Source organism: Macrobrachium nipponense, chromosome 30 (genome assembly GCF_015104395.2).
Source record: "Macrobrachium nipponense isolate FS-2020 chromosome 30, ASM1510439v2, whole genome shotgun sequence".
Classification (NCBI taxonomy): Eukaryota; Metazoa; Arthropoda; class Malacostraca; order Decapoda; family Palaemonidae; genus Macrobrachium; species Macrobrachium nipponense.
In genome coordinates, this window is record NC_087218.1 from 7304001 (window position 1) to 7329018 (window position 25018).

Genomic DNA, 25018 nt, shown 5'->3' on the forward strand with positions numbered 1-25018 from the left:
GTAGTCAAGTTCAGAAATATGAAATCATGATTTTCTTATTAGAATTTCATCACCAGTATGTTAGGTGATTTTGATGGAGTGAATGCAAGGTATTGTTTGTAATGAATATATTTTATTTTAGGTTGGTTTGCAAGTTCCACAGTTCGTGTTGCTGCAGAATGGACAGATGATTGGTTCTTCAATTCCTCAAAGTGCACAGATGTTACCCAAAGCATGTGAGTATAATACAAAGAAAATATGTTTGTTCATATACAAAACAAACCTTCAGTCTTAACATTAGGATTAACTAGCGCCATGCTGGAAACCGGTAGAATTAAAATTAAACTTGTGCGATCCAGGGACTATTGGCATCTATACCAGGTCATGGGGCATGTATACCCAGAATGCCCTCGGCGTCGTGTGACCGACCCGCCAGTTATCTTTCTACCACCTTTAAGATAGGACGTGTTCTCTGTCTATCTGTTTAAAGCGGGTTTTAGTTTGCCCTTTTTTTTATCCATTTCAATTTCATTTTTCTTATTGATTCTCTTTCTCTGAGTGTGCTCAGTGTGGGTGTGAGCTGTAAGAGTGTGTAAGTGGTGAGGTGGAGTGTTTTGTATCGCCGTTGGGGATCTTCCTCCGTTTCGAAGACGAAACAAAGGAAATGCCCTGGAGTCAGTGGCTTTCCTTGTTCAAGATTCGTAACTTCAGTGTCGACGGATCCCCATCCAGCATGTAGTAGGTGCAGGGAAAATGTATGTACAATTACTAATCTTTGTTCTGTTTGTCGTGGTTGGTCGGTGGAACAGTGGAGGAAGTTTTATGAGAAAGGTCAGTACAAAAGAAAGGAGTCGACGCCATCTTTGGATGACCAAGCATTGCTGGCTTCTTTTGTATCGGCAGTACACCAGACTGCTCCATATGTTTCGCCACCTGCCTTTGATTTGTCCCATACCCCTTCGGTTTCTCCTAGTGGTTCGTTTTCAGAAACGCCAGGAGGGGTTTTGGGTAATTTGATGCATAATATTTACGCTCCTTTGTTCCCAGCAGGGAGGGGGGGAGCATCGCCATCTTTGCTCCAGGTGCCGGACCCCGACTCAAACAGGATGGAAGGTACGTGGGTGGCACTAGGCCTTCCAGGCATACCAACCTTGGAAGGTCTGCTGTCGCATTATATGGCGTCACAGTTCCAGCAGAATCCGGCAGCGCTGAATATTCCTCATCCCCCGGGCTTGCACTTTATGGGAAATAATGTCGTGGCAATGCCAACAACTTCATTGCACACTAACGATAGGTTGGTACAGCAGGCAGTCAGGAAAACATCTAGCAGTCAGGCTAATCCTATGAAGGTAAGGCAACAGCAAATACCTCGGAAGAAGCCAGTAAGGTATAACATCCCTAATAGAGCAACAAGACCCTCTTCCCCAAAGAAATTAACTCATCGGCCCTTTCACAATAGAAATAACAGAGGAAGGGGGATTAGGGGAAGAGGAAGGGGCTCAAGACAATAGGATAGGTGCCTCTCATCACTCAGCCACACCAGTTGGGGGTTGCCTGGCAAATCACTGGAAGGTGTGGCAGGATCTGGGAGCAGAGCAGTGGGTGGTGGAGGTTCTCAGAGTCGGGTATTTGATTCCGTTCGAAGTATCCCCACCCCTGACAGAACAGCCTCGCTTATGCTCAAGAACCTCAGAAGGCTTTTATTCTACAAGTGAAGAAGAAAATGGAAAAAGGGGCTGTGGAACAAGTATCCATTCCGTCAAAGGGGTTTTACAGCAGGATTTTCCTTGTACCCAAAGCCAGTGGGGACTGGAGGACAGTAATAGACCTGTCAACTTTGAATCTGTTTATAAGAAAAACTAGATTCAAAATGGAAACTCCAAAGACAGTTCTACAAGCAGTCAGGTTCAAGGACTTTATGCTGACAATCGACTTGAAAGACGCATACTTTCAGATCCCAGTCCATCAGTCTTCCAGGAAATTTCTCCGCTTCAGTCATGTAGAGAAAGTTTTCAATTTCAAAGTTCTGTGCTTCGGATTAACATCTCCTCAAGTTTTTACAAGAGTGTTCACTCTTGTGTCTACATGGGCTCAGGGGATCAGGCTAATAAGATATCTAGACGATTGGCTGGTGATAGCAAAGTCCAGAGAGAAATTAATCTATGGTTACGTAACAGCTTAGGAATTGTGATAAATCAGAAGTCACAGTTGGATCCAAGTTAACGGCTGGTATATCTGGGAATGGTTATAGACACAATAAAAGCCAAAGTATTCCCGATAGACCGGAGAGTAGAGGAATGCAAACAAGTGGTGAATGCCTTTCTGGAAAAACAAACACAGCCAGCAAAACAGTGGCAGGTAGTACTGGGAGTTCTAACTTCCTTGAAGAAGCTAGTACCACAAGGGAGGTTACACCTTCGATCTCTACAATGGAGGATGAAGGAGTTCTGGTCTCCAATAGTAGATCACCCGTACGAGCAGATTCCCTCGTCGGCAGAAGTGAGGAAACGACTTGTGTGGGTGAGTTGAAGGACAGGCAATCTGACAGTGGGTGTTCCCCTTCAGCAACCCTCCCCAGATCTCCTGCTGTTCTCAGATGCGTCACTAGAAGGCTGGGGAGCGCATATGGAGGAGTTGATGGTTTCAGCAAAATGGAGCGACGAGGACAGAGAACTCCATATAAATGTGCTGGAGCTAAAAGCAGCATTTCTAGCACTACAGGAATTCTGGGAGAGGGTGCAGAGGCATTCATTGGTTTTGATGTCAGACAACACCACAGTTGTAGCTTACATAAACAAACAAGGAGGTCTAGTGCCTCGACAGTTGCATGTGATGACAGTTCAACTCCATCAGTGGGCTGTAGAGAACGTAGTTGACATCAGGGCCAGATATATTCCGGGAAAAAGAAACATAGTGGCCGACAAGTTGAGCCGCAGGGATCAGATCCTGGGAATGGAGTGGTCCTTGCACCAACAAGTAGTGGACAGAATGCTCATGTTGTGGGAAAGGCCAATCATAGACCTATTTGCAACCAGGTACAACAAAAAGTTGGGAGTGTATTGTTCGGTAGTCCCAGACATAGAGGCATTAGCAGAAGATGCTCTACAACACCCATGGGACAATCTGGACGTGTACGCATTTCCTCCATTTTGTCTAATCAGTCAGGTTCTGAACAGGGTAATGCGGTCTCAGAACCTCAGAATGACTCTGGTAGCTCCGTTATGGCCAAAGGCGGAATGGTTTCCGGACCTCTTGGAACTCCTGATAGACGTGCCAAGAGAGTTACCCCCATGGAACAACCTGCTATGTCAGCCGCACATGGAAAGGTACCACCGGTCGGTGAAGTCCCTATCACTTCACGGGTGGAGACTGTCGAGTATCTCTTGCGAGCGAGAAGGTTTTCGCAAAAAGCAGCAGCGCACATGGCAGGAAATATCAGAAAGTCTTCGGCAGCAGTATACCAAGGAAAATGGTCAGCATACTGTGATTGTTGTCGTAGAGGGAACTTGTCTCTACTCGGTACCACTGTTCAGCAATTAGCAGACTTTCTGATATCTCAGGACGGAAAGGCATATGTCTGTGTCTGCGGTGTTTTTTGAAGGGGTAGGGGGGCGGCTCTAGCCTCGGTCTTACGCATGAAAGGCATGGACATTATCTTCATAGGAGTTGGCCATGCTGATGAAGAGCTTTGAGCAGTCATGTTCACCAAAGGAACTGAAAGCAGATTGGGATCTGACCATGGTACTGAGTAGTCTGACAAAACCCCCCTACGAACCACTAAGGCAGTCCACAAATAGGAGACTGACCCTGAAGACAGTCTTCTTATTGGCCCTAGCTTCAACCTAAAGAGTGGGGGAACTACATGGCCTGTCATCTTTTGTAAAGCACTCGAGAGGTTGGAAGTCAATGGCATTCAAGTTTGTGCCAGAATTCGTGGCCAAGACTCAAAACCCATCAATAGTGGATGGCAGATTTGACTTTTTCCATACCTTCTCTGGCAGATTTTGTAGACGATGACAAAGATGAGATGCTTCTGTTGTCCTGCCAGAGTAACAAGAGAGTACTTAAGGAGGACAAGGCACCTCAGGCCAGGGTGCAGGAGGTTGTTCGTAAGTACAGGACGGAACAAAAAGGCAGTGTCCAGAATACAATATCGTTTTGGCTAAGAGAAACGATCAGGAATGCCTACATGACAGAAGACAAGGGGTCAGATAGCCAGGAGAGGTCTAGTGCTCATGACATTAGAGGCTTGAGTGCTTCTTCGGCATTCAAGAAGAATATGTCTGGAGAGAATTCTGAAAGCGGGTGTTTGGAAACGCCACACAACTTTCACTTCCTTTTATTTAAAAGATGTTGCCCATAGATCCTTGGATACCTTTTCCTCTTGGGTCCATTGGTGGCGGCCCAGCAAGTGGTATAGATCATCCAGTACACTTGGCGGGTCAGTTTGTGTCTGGTCTGAGATGAAGGTATGAAAGTAGAATGAATTGGATGACTGGTCTTTTTTTCTTATTTACTACGTTTATTTCTTTCTACTCCTTTACCTACGGGCCAGTATGAAGGAGAGTACCATCATGAGCTGGAACGGACTAGATGCAGGTGAGGTGGTCAGCCTTACTGTAAAGTTATGTTAGAGTATAGTATACTTTTCAGTAGCAACACACCCCTCTCGTTAATAAGGAAGGGAGGGGTGATGGTAGATCCAGATACATGGGACAAGAGTGGTTTATGAGAATGGAGGGTCCTCTATTTCCCCATAGTTTATAAACCATGGCATGATACCAGCACCCAGTGAGGAAACCAATAGATTTCCTTATATCTTGGTTCAATTAAAGGTTTATAGTCCATTCTCTTAGAATGCTCCTAATATTTGGAAATGGATTTAGGTGGCAAAACTCCCAGTCAGTTAGAGACTTACCTCCCTCCAATAAGTAAGTCTATCCTAATGTTAAGACCGAAGGTTTGTTTCGTATATGAAAAAATGACAAATTTGTAACTAATTTGTATTTTTATAACTATCAAACCTGAGGTCTTAACAGTTAAAGCCCACCTCGAACCACCCCTCTAGCAGGTCTAAACTGGGTTAGAAGTATAACTGGCGGGTTGGTCCACAAGACACCGAGGGCATTCTGGGTATACATGCCCCGTGACCTGGTATAGATGCCAATAGTCCCTGGATCGCACAAGTTTAATTTTAATGTTACCGGTTTCCAGCTTGGCGCTAGTTAATCCTAATGTTAAGACCGAAGGTTTGTTAGTTATGAAAAATACAAATTATGTTACAAATTTGTCATATTAATTTTAGTCTCATTTGGCTGTTGCATAAAACATTTTCCTTTCTGTTAGCATTGCAGACTAGTATGATTGCAAGCAACACATGAAATGGTGGCTAAGAACTTCAAAGTTAATTTTCATATCATAAAGTAAATGAATAATATTCCCAAAATCATGCTTTAGAGGTACCCTTGAATTATTTGTTCTTCATTGAGAAAAACTAGAGCATTGTAAAGTTAATGAGATTTAATCCTTACAGGATGGGCTAAATATATGCTATTAAGCTTACCCCCAGACCATGCAAACTTTAAGGTTGGCCAATTTAAGAAAAGAACATATAAATGGAAAGAGGAAGATATGCAAATGCACAAGATGTAAGAAAAAAAATTAAAGATTTCAGTACCTTCCATGGGAATTTGAAAGTGAATATTTACAGCCCTGTGCAGGGCCTCTTTTCCAAGACACTAAAAATATGGTATTTTTACCAAGTTATAATGTTTTTTTCTGATAATTTATTTTATTTTGTAAAATTATAATTAGTGCAGCTCATACAATATCATAACAGATAAAAACTGAAATCAGTAACAAATTTTTTGTAAAATGTTTATGAGATTTACTGTGATGGGGAGATTCAGTACATTTTTGTGAGGTATACATGTTTTCCTAATATTTCATTGCATTTTTCTTTACAAAATTACAATTATAGATGACATACTATCATAAAAGATAAGAACTAAAACCAACAGCAAACCCAGGGTATATTCATGAGCAAATAAATAATACGTCCTGGATAGAGAGGGGCAGTACATTCCTCCATCAAGTCTCAAGGCACACTGATCACCCTCTGTCTTGTACTTAGCTACTTGAGTTGCCATAAGTCAGTTATGGCCCATTAAAGAGACATGAACATCTTTCCTGCTAAATTCATCCAAACTGTATGGCATGTAATATTAATACTACTCATATGAGTTACCCCTCAAAACCTGTTATTTGTAGTTCCTCATATGATCATGTCCACCAGTAGCGGTTAACCCTTAAACGCCGATTGGACGTATTACACGTCGATGAAAACTGTTTGTTGGGTGCCGAATTGACATATGAAACGTAGACGCAAAAAAGTTTTTTTTAAATTCACGAAAAAATAGTTATAGGCCTATTTGGCAAAAACTTTTGTATCACACACCTTGAGGGCTGCTGGGAGTTCACGGATCAAGCTGTTGTTTTGTTTACAATCGTTACCCAGGCGCGCAAGTGCGATTTTCTTTCTTCTCGCACTAAAAAGCATCAGCGACACATCTCTGAAATTATTTCGTCACTTTGACATAATTTTTGCACCATTTTATATTAGCCATTGCATAAAGTGTTATATAGGAAAATGTGCATAATTTCATGTAGAATACAATAAAAAACAACCCATGGTTGTAGCTTTTATCAGTTTTGAAATATTTTCATATAAATATCGAGAAGTGCCAAAATATCAACCTTCGATCAACTTTGACTACCGAAATGGTGGAAAACCGCAATTGTAAGCTAAAACTCTTACATTCTAGTAATATTCAATCATTTACCTTCATTTTGCAACAAATTGGAAGCCTCTAGCACAATATTTCGATTTATGAAAAAGCTTTCCTTACGTCCACGCAGTAACTCTTCCGAAAAAATCAGAAATTTTTTCGTCCGATTGTCGTAATGTTTGCACCATTTTAAATTAGTCATTACATAAAGTTTTGTATATGAAAGTGTGCACAGTTTCATGTAGAATACAACAAAAACAACCCATGGATGTAGCTTTTATCAGTTTTGAAATATTTTCATATAAATAACGATAAGTGCAAAAATTTCAACCTTCGGTCAACTTTGACTTGACCGAAATGGTCAAGAAATGCAATTGTAAGCTAAAACTATTACATTCCAGTAATATTCAATCATTTAACTTTATTTTGCAACAAATTGGAAGTCTCTAGCACATTATTTCGATTTATGGTGAATTTATGAAAAAAACTTTTTCCTTACGTCCGCGCAGTAACTCTTTCGAAAAAATCAGAAATTTTTTCAACCAATTGTCATAATGATTGCCCCTTTTTATATTAGCCGTTACATAAAGTTTTATATATGAAAGTGTGTGCAATTTCATGTAGAATATAACAAAAAACAACCCATGGTTGTAGCTTTTATCAGTTTTGAAATATTTTCATATAAATAATGATAAATAGAAAAAATTCAACCTTCGGTCAACTTTAACTCTACCGAAATAGTCGAAAACTGCAATTGTAAGCTACAACACTTACGGCCTAGTAATATTCAATTAATTACCTTCATTTTGCAACAAACGGGAAGTCTCTAGCACAATATTTCGATTTATGGTGAATTTTTTAAAACTACTTTTTTTTACGTCGGCGAGTTACGAATTCATGCATCATATTGTGAAAATATTTTCTCTGTGTTGCTTTGATCGTTTTACAATTTGTTATATACCAAAATCATTGCAGTTTTGTGTACAATGCAACGAAAAATAATTAACTCATTAGCTTCAACTGTTCTGCTCACAGCGCTATTTGTATACAAATATATGAAATTTTTTTTCCCGCTGTCATATATTCCAATATTTATATATGATGATAATATTTTTTTTCATTTCTGATGGTTGCATACTAAACTTCAGGCAATGAAAAAAAAGAAGCCAAAAATTATCTCTTAATCTTGAAAATTAAGCGTGCTGGGATTTTTTGAAAAAATCTTTTTTTCCGGTTTGGGGCTCATCTGCGAACGCCACCGGCATACGGGAGACACTTTCGGAAATACCGGCTCGGCGATTAAGGGTTAATAGCCAGATAGATAAAAACCAGTGGTGTGCGTCCTTTCTAGTAAGGTAAAGAATGAATACCAACACTATGCAAGGTCTATAAAACTGATTCATACTTTTTTTTTATGTTTTAAATTAACTTTTTGTCATTTTTTTATTTAGTCTCTTTCTACATGCTTGGCCAACTTTTGAACTTGACTTTGTCCCAGTTTTCACATTGGTGAAGAACAATTGTTTGAGTATGCCCTCAGAAAGTGACTTGGATGTACGTATTGGTAATCTACCCTTTAATGGTAATAGAGTTGAAGGCCTTTGTTAGTCTTTTTGATAATTGCAAAGATTATTAGAATGATTGATCATACATTAAAATAATCTTTTTGAAATTTGGTGGTTTGAGATAACTGATAGCACAATTTTTCCAGCATCTTCGGCAGGAGCATCAGGAGCCCAGCCTCTGTCAACAAACAATTCTTTTAATTCTAAGGTTAGTGTGGATTATATGTAGATAATTTATACAAAAGTAAGAAAGCTGTGTCATAAATGCATTTTGATAGTTATTCAGAATAAATAATTTCTTATTATAAATTACCACTTTGATGTTAGTTAAATATTGGGTGATACAACCTTCTGTTGTGACCCCATATATTTGCATGGTCATTGTTACATTTTTCATCAGCAAAAAGGTTTTGATTTTAGCCTGAATTCCTGGCTTGTCAAAACCATCTACCCCTTATATGATTTCCTGGGTCTTCGTGCAGGTTTTCATCTTGCCATTTTCATATATTCTGCTTTCTGACCTTCCTCATCCTCATCCCTACTCATCACAAGTCAAAACCACTTCAGTTTGTGAGATGTTGGTCTTTTTCCCATCTTCCCATAGTTCCTCGCTGGACGAGTGGTTTTCGCGCTCGGCTGCCAATCCGGTGGTCCAAAGTTCGAGTCGTGGCTCTGCCAACGCAGAATCAGAGGAATTTATTTCTGGTGATAGAAATTCATTTCTCGATCTAGTGTGGTTCAGATCCCACAATAAGTTGTAGGTCCCGTTGCTAGGTGACCAATTGGTTCCCACCCACGTTAAAATAACTAATCCTTCGGGCCAGCCCTAGGAGAGCTGTTAATCAGTTCAGTGGTCTGGTTAAACTAAGATATACTTACTTTTCCCATCGTCCCACCTCACACCAGCCATGATTTAACATGCTGTGGTCACACCCTTTCAGAGTCTCATCCACTTTGCTTGTCAGTGCCTATGTTTCTGCTGTAATGAGTAATCCAGGCCTGATGTACGTACTCATTGTAAAGCATTGTTCGCAGTCTTATGACAATGATTATTAGTCTTATATCGATATTATTACTTTTTAATAATGTTGGTCTTCTTACTGTAATACAAGGAAGGTGTAATACCTAAGGGGGCGGGGGACATTTCGCATCCTTGCTTGCAAATGCACCACACGTTTGTTTTTATTTCTGGGTTGGGTAACTTGATGTAAAGTTGTGCCATTTGTTAGAGTTGCTGTGTTATGTCATGGGCTGGGAAACATGTAAATAAAGGCTTTTTAATTACAAACCCTTTCACTGATATTTAGACCATGACCACCTGATGAGTTGCACAGAATACTGAACACACATTTAAAAAAACAGTGATATATGCTATATAAAACCTCACCTACTAGGAAGTCCTTTTCCTTTGTGTCAACTTCCAGTGGTCTCATTTCTTGACCTGTATCATTAAAATGAAAATTTGAGCTTAGTTTTCATAAACATTCAAAGTGATTGAATTTGTACAATAATTAGTATATATTAAATCTCAATCAGGATTTTGTTACAAAAATTGTATGTATACTGATTTTACAAAGAAGGGTTGTGGTGGTAGTAATTATTAAGACAACATCCATGACTTAATCAGCTTTTGATTTTGATGGTATATTTTAAGAAGTTTTATTGTTGAGAAATAGTTATTCAGATGATGAAAACCTCTTTTGATGTAGAGTGCAATCTTTCAGGGTTCTGATGGGAGTTCTTCAGTGTCTACAAGACAAAGTAAGGAACATTTAAGTTATATATATATATATTTTTTAACATCATATGTTTCTGTAGCTTTGTTCAACTCACTTGTAATTAACATCTTACATTTTTGGGATAATTTTGAGTAGTTACAGTTTACTGTATTGATATTTTGAATTTTGTTAATTTTTCATACTGTTTTATCATAGAAAGAACATGAGTTGAGAGGAGGTTGTTATTTTTCAGGATCTACCAGAATCAATACAAGTTCAAGTAATTCTGGCCGAAGTTCCCCAGATATTCAGGTGGTAAAGGAAATGAGAAAGCCTACTCACGTTCAAGGCGGTCCGTCCACTGGTGTAAGTATATTTCTGGCAGTTAACTTACTGAAGAAGGAAACTTTGTTTTCTGGAACAATTATATTTTTTGTAGAAAGCAGAAGTAAGAAGTATCATCAAAAATTGCACAAAGGTTGTGGTTACTTTTACAGTGAGAATGAGGATGTACCTTTGACCAGTAGTACTCAAAATGCCCCTTTGCTAAGGCATAATGGAAATAGCAAATGGAAGTAACTTAAAGAATACTAGTGCAAGACATGTGGACATGAATAGGCTGCCTTTCAATTGCATGGAGTAATCTGTGGCAGTAGTGTCAAAGGTATCAAAGCTACCTATAAAACCAGGTAGGCTAGATATCGGGTATTCACTATACATAATGCAAATATGAAGTAAAAAGACACTTGTAGTTGATATTCATTGTTGTCATGATGGTGAGTGCTTGCAGTAATGTGTAAATTATATGTAAGTTACAAGAAGAAACTGATAAAGAGAATTTCTAATGAATTCAGCTGAAGATGTACGTATTGGTGCGGTTGATGGATATTGTAAGCAATGGCCCGTTATCAGAAACTGATTAGATTGAATAAATTTGTCTACAGGAATGGAAGTAGTGAATTGATCACTCCTATGAGTTCGCACATAACATATATGCAATGGCAAACTGATAGCCAGACGCAACAAATAGAAAAGAGTGCAAAGATAATAAAGAACCAATGGGCCAGATGTGTACTTGGCATTTGCTGTATTTTCTCGTGATTGTTCAAATTTTTGTATAGAAGAATGAAGATAACGAAATGGAGTGAATGCCACAGTTGAGTAATTCAGCTATTTAATGGTGATATGGTAAGTTATTTATTGGTGATGTTAAGATTTTTCTGTAAAATCCCAGTGAGGATGACAAGTAAGTTACATCTGATAGTTTTTTATATGAACCCATTGAGATTTTCTGGGAGTCCAAACATATCTGTGGTAATCACATTGTTGCCATAACACTTGATGTGTATATAATTGCCTTTTCTTGCTCATCAGAGTGCCTGGGTATTTGTAGGAAAACTGTTTTACCATCTGTACACTGATGCATTTGCACTTCCCACCTCCTGTTTAGCAGGCTCATTCTTGCTCATGAAACAGATCCCCTATCCTCTTTACCTCCAGGACATGTAGTCCACCTTGACTGTGGGAGAAGAGTAGTTTGGACCCTGGGAGGAGAGGGATTGGAGTGGCATTGTCAGGCAATCCTCTCCTCACTTCCCATCTTTCCTCCATTCCAACCCTGCCAGTTCTGAGTCTTCACCGACTGGTGAAGGTTGTTCTACCGCAGCCCAACGAGAGAGAGAGAGTGAGCCCTTTGTGTGCATGCACTGCCTCTACCCCCACATGTTCCCCCATTGCTGCTCATTTGTATTCACCTGCGGGACAAGACTGAAAGCCAGACTGGAAGCAAAAATCTGATATCACCCATGTCCCTTTGGAAAGAGCACGCATACAGAGCCATTGTTGAACCTTCATGTACCAAGGGCCCTCCCCTTTCCCCTCCAGAATCCCTTTAGGCCAGGCTAGAACAGTAGTTTCAGGAGGATTTTGCTCACTTTTGAGCTAAATAATCTCAGGAGGCAACCTTGGCAAAGAATTTGCCAGTTATCTCCTGCTCAGAGCAGATGGTAGTTTCCACTCTGGAAATGAGGCCTTGAGTAAGGTTACTGGAGTCAGAGTTTAATGGTGGTGTATTGGCTGTGGTTTACTCCCTGATCTGTGGGTCAGGGATATTCATTGTAACCAACAGATTAGCAAACTACTTCCCCCTATCTTCACAGGATAGAATAAATATTAGATATTAGAGGGTGACATTCGCCCATAAAGTCATGTTTAAGTCACCTAGGGAAGCAAAGCACCACTTCTAGGTTGGTGGATAGGGCTAAATCCTCCTCTTCATCCAAGAAGTGTGGAAACACATCTCGGCCTCTTACGGTACCGTTTCCCTGTCAGACCAGGAGGGGACAGAGGAATAAAAAAGTGGATGTCTGAGAACAGTGATCTCCCTCCTCCACTGGCACAGGAGGTTGCCAGTTGTGCAGTGTGGCAATAACTCCCAACATATGTGTTCACTTCTCAACGTATGCTGCTGATTCACTGAAGTTATGAGCCCTGTCAGCCAGGGTTGAAACGTGATTCAGAAGGGTGCCATTGAAATCATCCACCATTGGAATTAGGGTTTTTACAGTCATCATTCTACCAATGGGCTGAGAATTGCATCCACCCTTTTCGGATTGGAGAGGGCTGCTGTTATAATTTAGAAGATAAAGCTGACTAATCATTACTTTTATTCATACCAGTTGGAATGGCCAACCATGTGGGAACTTCGATTTTAACTCACTGGCCTGGTTAAACTACCTGTGTGGAGCAAACTAGATTTTGACCAGATTTTCAGTATTCTGTTGTCTCTGTTGATAGGATTAGTTGTTTGTGTTATTAGTATGTTTTTGTTGGATTGAATATTTTGTATTCTTTTTCAACAGCCTAATGCATCCACTTCTACAAATAACAGTAGTAGAAATACTGGAACAGGAAAAGGTTTCCCTCTTCTTAATATAGTGTGTCGACCAAAGAATAATCTTCCCCCTTCAGTAGCAATGGCTCAGCGTAAAGAATTAGGTAAGTTTGAAGTTTGGTATTTCATGTTTGTCATATTCTTACTTTTCTTTTCATCATATGTATCCTGTTTGATGTACACTGATGTCACTTCTTAAATTGGTTTGCATATATCCTAAAACAACTACACTAGGTATACTGGTAGAACTGAATCATGAACAGATCTATACCTCAGAGTTTTCTGATGCATATGTTGAAGGTGTACCAGATACTTGTTGGCATGTAATTAGGTGAGGAATCAGTCCTCACACATGCTTTCGTCATTCTTTCAGCCCCTGGTTATTTTGCATTCTGCTGTTTAATTTTTCTTTTTGTTCAGTTGTATTTTTGTTCCATTTAAATTGTCCTTTAATAAATGGTCTGGTTTTATATCTTCACCGAATACACACAAAAATTTCAAGCCATTCTTACAAGATTCTGGGAATCAAACATTAGTGAGTTGTCTCCCTCTTGTCTGTTTGGTTTTATTAGGGGAATGAACAGGTTTTTTTATTTTTATAGATTCTAAGATATTGTATTTAAATATTCCTCTTCATTAATTCATGCATGTTTAGTCATCTAAACTGGTGTTAAAACTGATTAAAAAATGACAAATATATGTTTCTAGAACATACTGTAAAAGCTTTAGAAACCTGGATGTTTGTAAATGTTTATTTTAAAGTCACTAACTTTTTTTATAATTACCTTGTGTATGATATGAGGGGAAAATCTAACTTGAAAATTTGGATCGAGCAGTGGTCAAAAGTGACACCACATGATTTCATAGGTTTTTATTCAAAAGTCATTTAATTGTCAAGAGGGCACTCAAGCCTGTCAAAACAGTTTTCAAATAGTATTGTTTTATTTTAAAAGAATTTAAGCTTCGCAGTTTTATTTTATTGCATAAATTGTAAACACTTGATTTTAATTACAGCCCTCTTTAATTATTGTACTGTTAGATCTTGCAAAATAAAATTACAAAAATGTTAGCTTAAACATATCAACCAATGTGTCAAACTCTCTCTCGTCTACTCTCTCTCTCTCTCGTCTCTCTCTCTCTCTCTCTCTCTCTCTCTCTCTCTCTCATATCTCTCTCTCTCTCTCATATATTGATAAACTTGTGAATAGATGCTTCATGGCTTCAACTAGTTGATCTTGAAAATATTCATGATGTATTATTATGAGGAATCTTTGTAATTCCAGAAAAGTAAAACTTTTGTGTTTTTTCTTCAGTTAACCACTAGAAAATTCATGGTTTACTCATAAATAGTCATTTTAATGTATGACACTTACCTGGGCAGGTATATATATAGCTATATTCTCTGTTCCACCTGCAGAAATTTCAAAACTCGCGGCAAACGCTAGTAACCTATTAGTAGTTCAGGCAACCACCACCCCGTTACCGTGGCGCTAGCGCTCAGGAACCGTTCCCAATTGGGCCAGATTTTCTTCTGCCAGCCGACCGGCAACATTGTTGGTGGTTCCCTGCTAGAATTTTCATTCTCGTTGCTGACTGATCTTGGATTTTGGTATGTACTCGGAAACGTTAGCTTGGCATTCGCTTTGGATTAAGATGTCTGACTCTGGAAGTATGTTTAGAGTGTGTGTAAAAGAGGGGTGTAAGGTAAGATTGCCGAAAGCTTCGGTCGACCCTCATACCGTTTGTAAGAAGTGTAGGGAGAATGTGTGTACTTGGGAGAATAGATGCATTGAATGTGAGAATTTATCACGAGAAGGAATGGAAGGTCTTTATGAAATACGTTGAGAGGCTTGAGAAAGATCGTGTAAGGAGATCTGTTTCTCGTAGTGAGAAGTCAAATTCTTCGAGTAAAAGGAGTGATTGTATTTCCTCTCCAGCTCCTTCTAATGTAGAAGTGGTAGTTCCTTCTCCCCAGGTATCTCCTGCGCCCGCTGCTGTATCGGAGGAGGCGAACGATACAAATATTGTTAAAGTTTTCGCGCCTGCCCTTGCGTCCATGGGCGACCAGATACAGCGACTTACAGATAGAGTTAGTGCTTTCGATGTCAGTGAAAGTGGTAGTGGAGGGGGCGTCTGATCGTCTCTCTCGTGCTCCTAGAACCTAGACCTCTGTCAAGCTCCAGACCCAAGGGAGAAGGCATGTCGACAGTCGAAGGGAGCCGAGAGAGGTTTTGTGTCACGGTTCAGGCGTCCTTCTTTCCGAACGAGTCCTGTTGCAAGTTCCCAGGCTGTTGCAGTTCGCCGCAGAAAAGGCGTAACTGGGAAGTGTGCGTCCTCGGAAGGTTCGACTTCCGAGCGAGAACGTCGGTATGCAGTGGTGTCTCGCCCACCACTCAAGAGGACGTTCAGGACAATCAACTGCTTTCGAGAGACAGGTGCAAGATAGTGAGGCTTGGAGTAGTCCTGAGGTGTTGTCATCCTCGGAAGACGGGGAAGCAGTACCGATCAAGAGGAAAAGGATTTTTCGTACTAGAGAGGACGCAGGACGGCACTGGCGATATACGTCCGTCTCGGTGGCATGGTATTTCCATGGGAGAATCGCCTCCATCTTCTTTTGTATCCTGCCCCTCGTATTTCTCCGTCGGGTAGAGTACAAGATCGCTCTCCGTTGTTAGGTCGCAGTCCACACTCGTAATCCTCATCCTTCGTCGTCTACCATTCAGGAGTGGGATGGTACGAAGCATTTCTTACGGGAAATGCAGTCCAAGTTTGGGCAGTGCTGGTGAAGTCTTGGGTATGCTCCTGAACAAGCATCTTCGAGGCGTAAGGACGATTTCCTTCCCATTAAGTCTTCTAAAAGGGAACAAGACAAGGACACGTTCGCCGAGGACGCAGGGCGCACAATGGCGCTAGGAGAAAATAGTTTCGGAAGAATCAGGACGCAAACGTCAGGACACGGGACCAATGGTGGACGCAGGACGCAGGCGGCAGGAAGCAGGCGTGTCTACGATGGACGCAGGCGGCAGGACATCGAGAGGCGGCAGGACGCCGACGCCTCGGTAGCCGCAGGACGCAGGCGGCAGGACATTGAGAGGCGGCAGGACGCCGACGCTCGGGAGCCGCAGGGACGCAGGCGGCAGGACGCTATTCCCTTCAACGAAAGCGTCAATATGAAGAGGATTTACAAGACATTTCTTCAGCAGAAGAAGAATTGGAAGTAATTGAAGAAAAGAATACGGAACCTTCTTCAGATTATAAGGTTCTGACTTCACGTTCTTATGGCTGTTTTTGAGGGGGAATTTAAACCGACAGCTCCGTTATCCCCCTTATCACAGTTTTCCAAGACTCGGACTCCAAAGAAGTCCTCTTTCCTTAAAATGACGATGTCGATTTTGGCGAAGAAGGCCCTTCAACGGGTGTGAATGACTGGATGAAGGAGAAGAAAGAAGCGGGAAAATACTCTTTTGTTTTTCCTCCAGCTAAGTTGGCTTCTAAATCAGGAGTATGGTACGCTACTGGAGAAAGTCTAGGCCTGGGAGTACCTGCCTCCTCCCAGGGGGACTTCTCCAGTATAGTAGACAGCTCACGCAGACAGGCGTTACAGTCTGCCAAGGTCTGGTGGACGTCTCAGAATTTGACCATCTATTTAAAGGGATTTTTAGGACTTTCGAAGTCTTCAATTTCTTGGATTGGTCTTTGGGAGGCTCTGGCGAAACTCCCTAGAAGAAGGGGATTCGCAGGACTTAGAAACAGCTAAGAGCATTATGTCCTGCATGGATAAGGCTCTGAGAGACGGAACGAATGAAACTGGCTTCGTTATTCACAGCAGGGGTACTTAAGAAGAGATCGCTGTTGTGTTCGTTCACTTCAAAAGGAGTTTTCTAACTCTCAGAATCGGAGTTACTGTTCTCTCCATCTTTTCGAAAACAGCTGTTTCCTTCAGAGGTGATTAGGGATATAGCTCTCTCCCTTTGCAGAAAAAAAGCCGACTCAAGATCTTTCTTCTTCAGTTAAAAAGTTTTACCAACCAACCAAGTTGGTGAAGAAGACTCCAAAGGATACTAGGCCTTCGCAACAGCCCTTTCGAGGAAGAACTTTCGCTCGACCCGCCTTTAGGGGTAAGAGAGTACCTTCGAAAAGAGGAGCCAAGACCCCCTCTAAGGAATGAGAACTCAGTCCTCCAGACGACAGTGGGAGCCAGACTTCAAGTGGGAAGTTTGGCAGAATATGAAGGCAGATCCCTGGGCTGTCAACGTAGCTCGGGAAGGGTACAGATTTTTCCTTTCTTGAAAAGACCTCCTCTCGCAACATCTCCGAGAGCCCTCGGGGCAAATTACAACGATTTAGAGAAGAAAGCTGCTCTGTGGGAGCAAGTAGCTTCCATGCTAGAGAAAGGAGCCATAGAACCTGTTCTGGATCACGAATCTCCGGGATTTTACAACCGTCTGTTCCTGGTTGCAAAGTCCTCGGGAGGTTGGAGGCCAGTGCTGGACGTAAGTCAACTGAATCTTTTCGTAGAAAAGACCAAGTTCACTATGGAGACAAACGATTCAGTACTGCAGCGGTACGTCCAGGGGATTGGATGGCGACTCTGGACTACAAGACGCATACTTCCATATTCCGATTCATTCACCAGGAAGCAGGAAGTATCTAAGTTTGTGATTCAGGACAGGGTCTTTCAGTTTCAAGGCCCTATGCTTCGGCCTTTGCACAGCCCCTCAAGTGGTCACGAGGATGATATCCAATGTGGCGAGATGGTTACATTTAAAACGGGATCAGAGTGTCTTTTTATCTGGACGACTGGGTTGATAAGATCCCAATCAAGAAGTCAATGTCTGGAGGACTTGAGTCAAACATTGGACTTGGCAAAAGACCTAGGTCTGATAGTGAATATGGGAAAATCTCAATTGGAGCCCCAACAACAGATAGTTTATTTGGGGATTCAGATATCGGCAGTGACTTTTCGGGCTTTTCCGTCCCCAGAGAGGCAAGCCCAATGCATTCGGAAGGTGCAGAACTTTCTAAAGAAAGACCGATGCTCTGCAAGAGAGTGGATGAGTCTACTGGGCACACTCTCTTCGCTAGAGAGGTTCATTTCTTTAGGAAGACTGCACATGAGACCTCTTCTTTTCAGTTTTTCTGAAGGATTCATGGCCAAGAAAATTGCAACCGGATTCCTTCCAGTTTCTAATTCCGGCCGAAGTAAAGGAGGAATTAAAGTGGTGGCTAACTCCAGGCAGGTTAGCAAGAGGGATGTCGCTTCAGCAGAAGAACCCAGACCTCGTCTTGTTTTCCGACGCGTCGGACGCGGGTTGGGGAGCGACATTAGGCCCTCAAGAGGTGTCAGGACTTTGGAGCAAGGTCGAAACAAAGTGGCACATAAACAGGAAGGAACTGATGGCAATTTTCTTGGCTTTGAAGCACTTCAGAGAGTTGATTCGGAACAAGACAGTGCAGGTCACTCGGACAACACCACGGCTCTGGCATACATCCGGAAAACAAGGGGGAACTCATTCTTTTCCCCTTTACGATCTGGCAAAAGAAATTCTGGCTTTGGGCGGAAGAGGAAAAGGTCGTGATACTCACCAGGTTTATACAAGGAGAGAAGAAGTGGGTGCGACCTGTTGAGCGAAGAAGAGAGCAACTTCTTTCGACGGAGTGGACGTTGCACATGGAGGTTTTGCCAGAGCCTGTGGAAGTTGTGGGGCCGTCCGGTAGTGGATCTGTTTGCGACAGCCAGAACAAAAAGGTTACCAACATATTGCTCTCCGTTCGGTCCAGACCAGGAAGCAGTGGCGGTCGATGCATTCCTGATGGATTGGTCAAACCTAGATTTGTACGCTTTCCCTCCGTTCAAGGTGCTGGGGAAAGTGATGAAGAAGTTCAGGGAGAGCAAAGGAACGAGGATGACCTTAATAGCCCCGTTTTGGCCGGCCCAAAGTTGGTTGGTCACAGAGGTACTGGAATGGACAGTAGATACGCCAAGGACTCTTCCTCTAAGAGTAGATTTACTCAGACAACCCCACTTCGACGGTTTCACAAGAATACCCTCGCTCTGGGTCTGACTGCGTTCAGACTATCGAACGTCTGGTCAGAGCGAGGGGATATTCTAGAGAGGTGGCCAGTGCAGTGGGCTAGAGCCAGAAGAACCTCCACAATCACAGTGTATCAGTCGAAGTGGGACAATTCCGGAAGTGGTGTAAGAAAAAAAAAAAAAACAGAAAGTGTCTTCATCCAGTACCATCTGTGACTCAAATCGCAGATTTCCTTCTGTACTTGAAGGAAGGATTTACGCTTGTCAGTTTCGACAATCAAAGGTTATAAGAGTATTGCTAACCTCAGTTTTGTTCATGAAACTTTACCTGGCAGATATATATATAGCTGTATTCTCCGATTAAGTCCGACAGAATTTCAAAATTCGCGGCACACGCAGTGGGCGGCCAGGTGGTGGTACCCATTCCCGCCGCTGGGAGGCGGATATCAGGAACTATTCCCATTTTTCTTTTCCCATTCATTCATGTCTGTCGCCGGTCGGTAAACAAACTGTTTTACAGACCTCCGACCTAGGATTTTGAAACTTCATTAGCCGCTTAAGTATCCTAATTATTCTTACGATTATTGACTTGGATTTGTGGCTAGGCATACGCTATCGTAAATTTTTCATTGCATTTGATGTCTGAGGCTAGTTAGCCTAGTTTCAGATTTTGTTGTCTGCATGGGGGATGGTGAAGCTACCGGAAACTTTCGGTAGACACTCGCTTAGTGTATATGGCGTTTACTTGTTTTCTTTGCATAAGTTCAATGTAATTAGTGTAATGTGTGACTGATTACGGAAGAAGTAGGATTCATGTACGCATTTTAGAGCGTTGTTAGAATCAGGAGTTTTCCTCCACAGTAAACAGAAGTTAGAAATAATGAACCTTATTCTAACCTCCTGTAGATTTTATTTTTGCCTAACCCTGTGGTATGGCTTACGGGCCTAGAAGAAGTGTCTGCTAGAGGATTACATCAAGTAATCTTAGACTAAAGTGCTCGCTCTCCAATCAGTGTTGTGAAGTGTAGATGCCCCTTGTGTTGTGGAGGGGGCGTCAGATCGGCCCCATAATGCCTCTAGGCCTGGACCTCTGTCGGACTCCCAGGACTCAGGGAGAGGGCATGTCGAAAGCCGCAAGAGGGTTACGGGGGCTCCCCACCGATCTGGCGTCCCTTCGGCAGAACCTGTTGACGCTTCCCAGGCTGCTAAAGATCGTGCACGCGCACGAATCTTGAAGGATTGCTTCTCGTCCTCACGAGGCGTCCTCCCCGCGCAAGGGTTGGAGCTCTCGGAAGGACTCGCGCCCTCTAAGAAAGCTTTAGAGAAGAGGACGCTTCACGTCCTCTCTCTCGTTAGGAGGGAACGTCAGATCGGCCCCATAACGCCTCTAGGCCTAGACCTCTGTCGGACTCCAGAAACCAGGGAGAGGGCATGTCAAAAGCCGAAGGAGGGGTTACGGGTTTTTTCATGCTGATCTGGCTTCCGTTCGGACAGGTCCTGTTGTCGCTTCCCAGGCTTGCCGAAGAATCGAGCACGTGCACGAAGCTTCAAGGGTTGTTTCTCGGCCTCCGAGGCATCCTCCCCACACAGGGGTTGGGGCTCTCGGAAGGACTCGCACCCCCTAAAGAAGCTTTAGAGAAGAGGACGCTTCACGTCCTCTCTCTCGTCACGAGAGGATGAGGAGTAAAGAGACCACATTTACCCTTTTTAGAAGAATGGCACTGGCTTCTTTTTCTAAGGGACATTTAAGGGGAGGCTCATTCATCTTGCCAGAAGAGTGATTTGAGCCTCCGCGAGTGAAACGCTATGTATATCATATACATTATTAAGGAGGCTCATTCATCTTTCCAGAAGAGTGATTTGAGCCTGCCTGCGAGTGACCCGCTCATGTATACATCATTTATACATTATTAAGGAGGCTCATTCATCTGCCAGAAGAGTGATTTGAGCCCCCTGAGAGTGAACGCTCAGTACATCATTTATCATTATTAAAAGAGGCTCATTCATCTTGCCAGAAGGAGTGATTTGAGCCTCCTGCGAGTGAAACGCTCATATACATCATTTATACATTATTAAGGAGGGCTCATATCATCTTGCCAGAAGATGATTTTGAGCTGAGAGTGAACGCTCATGTATATATCACTGTATGATTTAGAGTCATTATTAAGAAGGTCACTTCATTCATCTTGCCAGAAGAGTGATTTGAGCCTCCTGCGAGTGAACGCTCATGAAGTTAGAGCTGTTTTCAACCTCGCTAGCATTCCAAAAGAAGTTGGTAATCAAGGACATTCTTGATTCCACCTTTTGGAGGAGCAACTCAGTATTCGTCTCCTCTCCTCATGGCGCTCCGTATACGTTATGTAACGTTCGCTTTACTTCGAAAAGCAAGCTGATAAGTTTGACGGCCGGCAAGCTGCTTTGCCACAGTCAAAACAACTATGTCTCTGGTCGGCATAAGAAGGGCAATTTAGACGTGAGGAAGCTTTTGGAGGTGCTCGACGTCCTATAAGTAGAGACATTCTCCAGGACGCTTCGGCAAGCACCTTGCGGAAGACGAAAGCCATACGTCTCCTAGTGTTCCACATCTTCAGGAGCAGCGTGCGGCTCTCCATGGAGACTCGCATGAGGACGTCCCTTAAAAAATATTCATTCAACGTCATACGCAAAACGCGGTTCGTCATAACATTGAGATGTTGGCAAGGTCGCTCGCCAGGACGCCTCTTGGCGGGCCTTGCATGCATCAAGGCGCTCAACGAGTTCCTCTCTGAAACGTCGTTCAGAAGACTTGGTGTTCTGCTCAGACACGCTCGTAGCTAAGCAGGAGCAGGACGCTTTTCCAGGACGCTTTTGAGGGACGCTTTTGTGTGCACATTCGCCAGGACGCTTCGGTGGAAGCTCGGGCAGGACGCTTTGCGAGAGAAAAGACTTGTAGAAGGCGTTTTATTTGCTGTTCAGGGACGTTTCTTAGGACGCTTGACGCTTTATAAACGCTCGTCAAGAGGAGGTTTTTTCAGAACTCTCCACAGGACAGTCCTTTACAGAAATTTTTAAATTTTTAAAAGGATTCGGAGTTAGCAGAGAGACATACCCGAATTTTTTCTTCAATCCCTCTTTCCTCTTCTCATCGATTTCTCTGAGAATCGGGAAGGATTATATACTCGGATTCCTGTGTGACTTTCGGTCATGTTAAAGGGTTTTCCCCTATTAGCAAAGTGCTAATAGTTTTTTGTCTAGTAAGGACGTTTTCCCCATTGTCAAGATTCTAAACGTTTTGTCATTTAAGTGGGGGACCCCTCTAAATGGGGTAGTTCTCATTGACATAGATTTTAACGTTTTTTATCGTTTAAGCGGATAAACTCATTAACAAATTTCGAAGAGCTCTCATTCATTTTCAGAGGCTCATCCGGGGAGTAAGAAAAAGACTTGTAGACTAGATCCAGGAAGTCTTATGTCCAATATCATAAGAACATTGAACGGTCCCTTTTCGATCCCTCGGTTCTCTCTTGATGATCTCTATTCGAATATTACTCCCTTGTTCTTGGCAAAGAGTCAAGGAGTTCTTTTAAAAAGTCTCATTCATTTAGAACGTGGACAGTCGTTTTCCTTTCTTTCTCTCTTCCTCGTGAGGAAAGATGTAGTAGAGAATTCGATGTTCAAATTACTACAATACTTACGTAGTTTATCTTTGCGTCATTTTGCTAACGCATGGGTCAAGTCATATACGCATATAGTATTTACCTCTGCGGATAGAAGCCGAAAGAACTGTTGTTCTAATGTATTTATTTGACACTCCCTTCAACCTTCCAAGAGTTTTCGGAGTAAGAATAACTATTCAGGTATTGTTACGACAACACCAACTCAGATTCTGTATTTAGCGAATTTTGTTTCGTTTAAATATGCCTGCCTTGAGAGTTCCTTTTGCTCGATAATTTCATGCCTATCCCTTCGTAAAAGGAGTAGCTGGCAAACTCAGGCAGATAGTGCGAGACGATGAACAAGGCTTGGCTGTTACTGTGATGTGATCTACGCAGTACCGCTAGCTCGGTGTCATGCGCGTTTGGTTGCGTCTCTCTGCCCTACAATCATGGATTTTAGCCTCGGGTTGAGGAAATTTCTAGTAATCATGAATGAACATGCCTTCCGTTTTACTTAGAAAATTTCAACAGATATCTTCTTATACTTGTTCGGTGCGGGTTTACCGCACTGTAACAGATCTCTGTACGAATCTACCGCGGCTAGCACATATAATAATGCTCTACCTGCTTATGCAAAGTGCAGCCTTATTTAGGGAAGGAAGCAGGCTGAGTGAGGGAATGGATGAGTTTGCTGGGGACCATTTCCTCGCTGGAGAAGCTTGCTTTCCCTGAATAAACAGCAATTCAGACCTCTACAATTTTTCCTCACGAAGAAATTGGAATAACATCAAAGATCTTGTAATAATTTCTAAATTTTCTCTCACGGCTTGAGGATCACCTCGGGTGATAGCGAGAGGGTGCCAGACATCGAACAGAGGAACAGATGTTCTGGCACATTGTCTGAAAGAATTGGAAGCCAAATGGTCGGCTCTCCAGTTCCTCGAAGGGTGAGTTTGGATCGAGTGGCCCAAATCATCTCGGATAATTTCTCAGCTCTTTCATAGCTCAAGAACAGAGAATGGTTATGGGTTTGGGCACGGAAACGTAACGGTCCTCAAGAGGTTCGTTAAACTAGTGCACGTCCGTGCGGGTCTTCTCGATCGAAGGACAACAACTACTGACGTCTGAGTAATCCTCACTTAGAAGTATTTCGAAAGTGAGGAGAAACTTGTAGGGCGTCCTTTCGTTAAGTTTTCGTTAATTTGAAGACGAAGGAGCTTCCTCTTAAGTTGTTCCCTTATTCATGATCCTAGAGGATTAGCTTTAGTCGCCACATGTTGGCCTCTAAGAGGTTGGATTCACAGAGGTCAGGTTAATTCAGAGAATTGTCCAAAGACCCTCCCGAGAGAATCTGGTGTAATCTAACTTCGTCACTTAGTGAAGTATCTAATATCTCTCCTCTCTGAGTCTGAAGGCGTTCAGACTATCGAGAAGCGATAAGATCTTCTAGATTAATGGCAGTCTCTTGCCAAGGCAAAGCAGTGCTGCCTATTTTCAGTGTTCAATCGGAGCGGGCCCGTTTCTGGATAGTGAAGGGAAATGACTGTTCCTCCAACTCGACCTCTGTGAATTTCTTTATGGTTCTATCTTTCCGTATGAAGTACGAGATAAGATAGAAGTCCTAACTATGTAGAATATGCAAATATGTTGTTGACGGCTCTAGGCTCAGAGATTCGGTTTCTGTCAAACAAACAAAGCTTCACGATCTTGAGGTCTGGGGAGATCTTGAAATTCTCTGGATCGCAGGTTCCGGCATGGAAACTTAGACGTAGTCTGAGTTTCTGATGCCAAAAGCATTTCGAACCTATCCTTTCTGCGAACATTAATACACGTGACCAGAAGGGCTAACACTTCTCCAAGGCCGCTCTAGCCACGGCAAAGAGGGTTAGTGAGCTTTTAGCTATCATCAGAGGTTTTAGCTTTAAAGGACAAATAATGCGGTCTGTCCTCTAAGCCTCCGTTCTTGATAAGAACGAAAACCTGTCTAACCCTTGACCCCGAAGGTTTGGAGACCAAGGGTATGGCACAAATTAAAATTGGGCAAAGGCATTAGAGAGTCCTGTGCCCTGTCGGGTCTCTCAAGTTTTATCTTAATAAAACTATAGTAAGTCGAGGTCAACGGACAATCTGCGGTGTCCTAAAAAGACCAGACTGGTTCATGTCCAAGAACACCCTGGCATTATAGTCAAGGAGTTCTTTTAAGAAGTCTCATTCATTATGTTTGCATAAAGATTTGAGATTTTTTCTTAATATGAATGCTCAAGAGGTGAGGGCGCGGCCTCGGAAGCATTCAACAGAGCATGACACTCAGTAACATCCTGAGTGCCACGCTTTAGCGAAGCAAACTCTGTGTTCGCTTCACACTCCCGACGGGATGTGAAGACGACATTTGAGATCTGTAAGTCG

At 42.4% G+C, this 25018-nt stretch overlaps 1 protein-coding gene across 1 annotated transcript in view; it reads left to right on the forward strand.

Annotated features, from left to right (window-relative positions):
* Positions 1-25018, forward strand: part of LOC135202248 (uncharacterized) — a 224928-nt gene that overhangs the window by 68380 nt on the left and 131530 nt on the right. Inside the window, 5 exon segments of the mRNA XM_064231528.1 lie at positions 122-215; positions 8479-8540; positions 10057-10093; positions 10304-10416; positions 12912-13047. Coding sequence (XP_064087598.1) covers positions 122-215; positions 8479-8540; positions 10057-10093; positions 10304-10416; positions 12912-13047 — 442 coding nt within the window.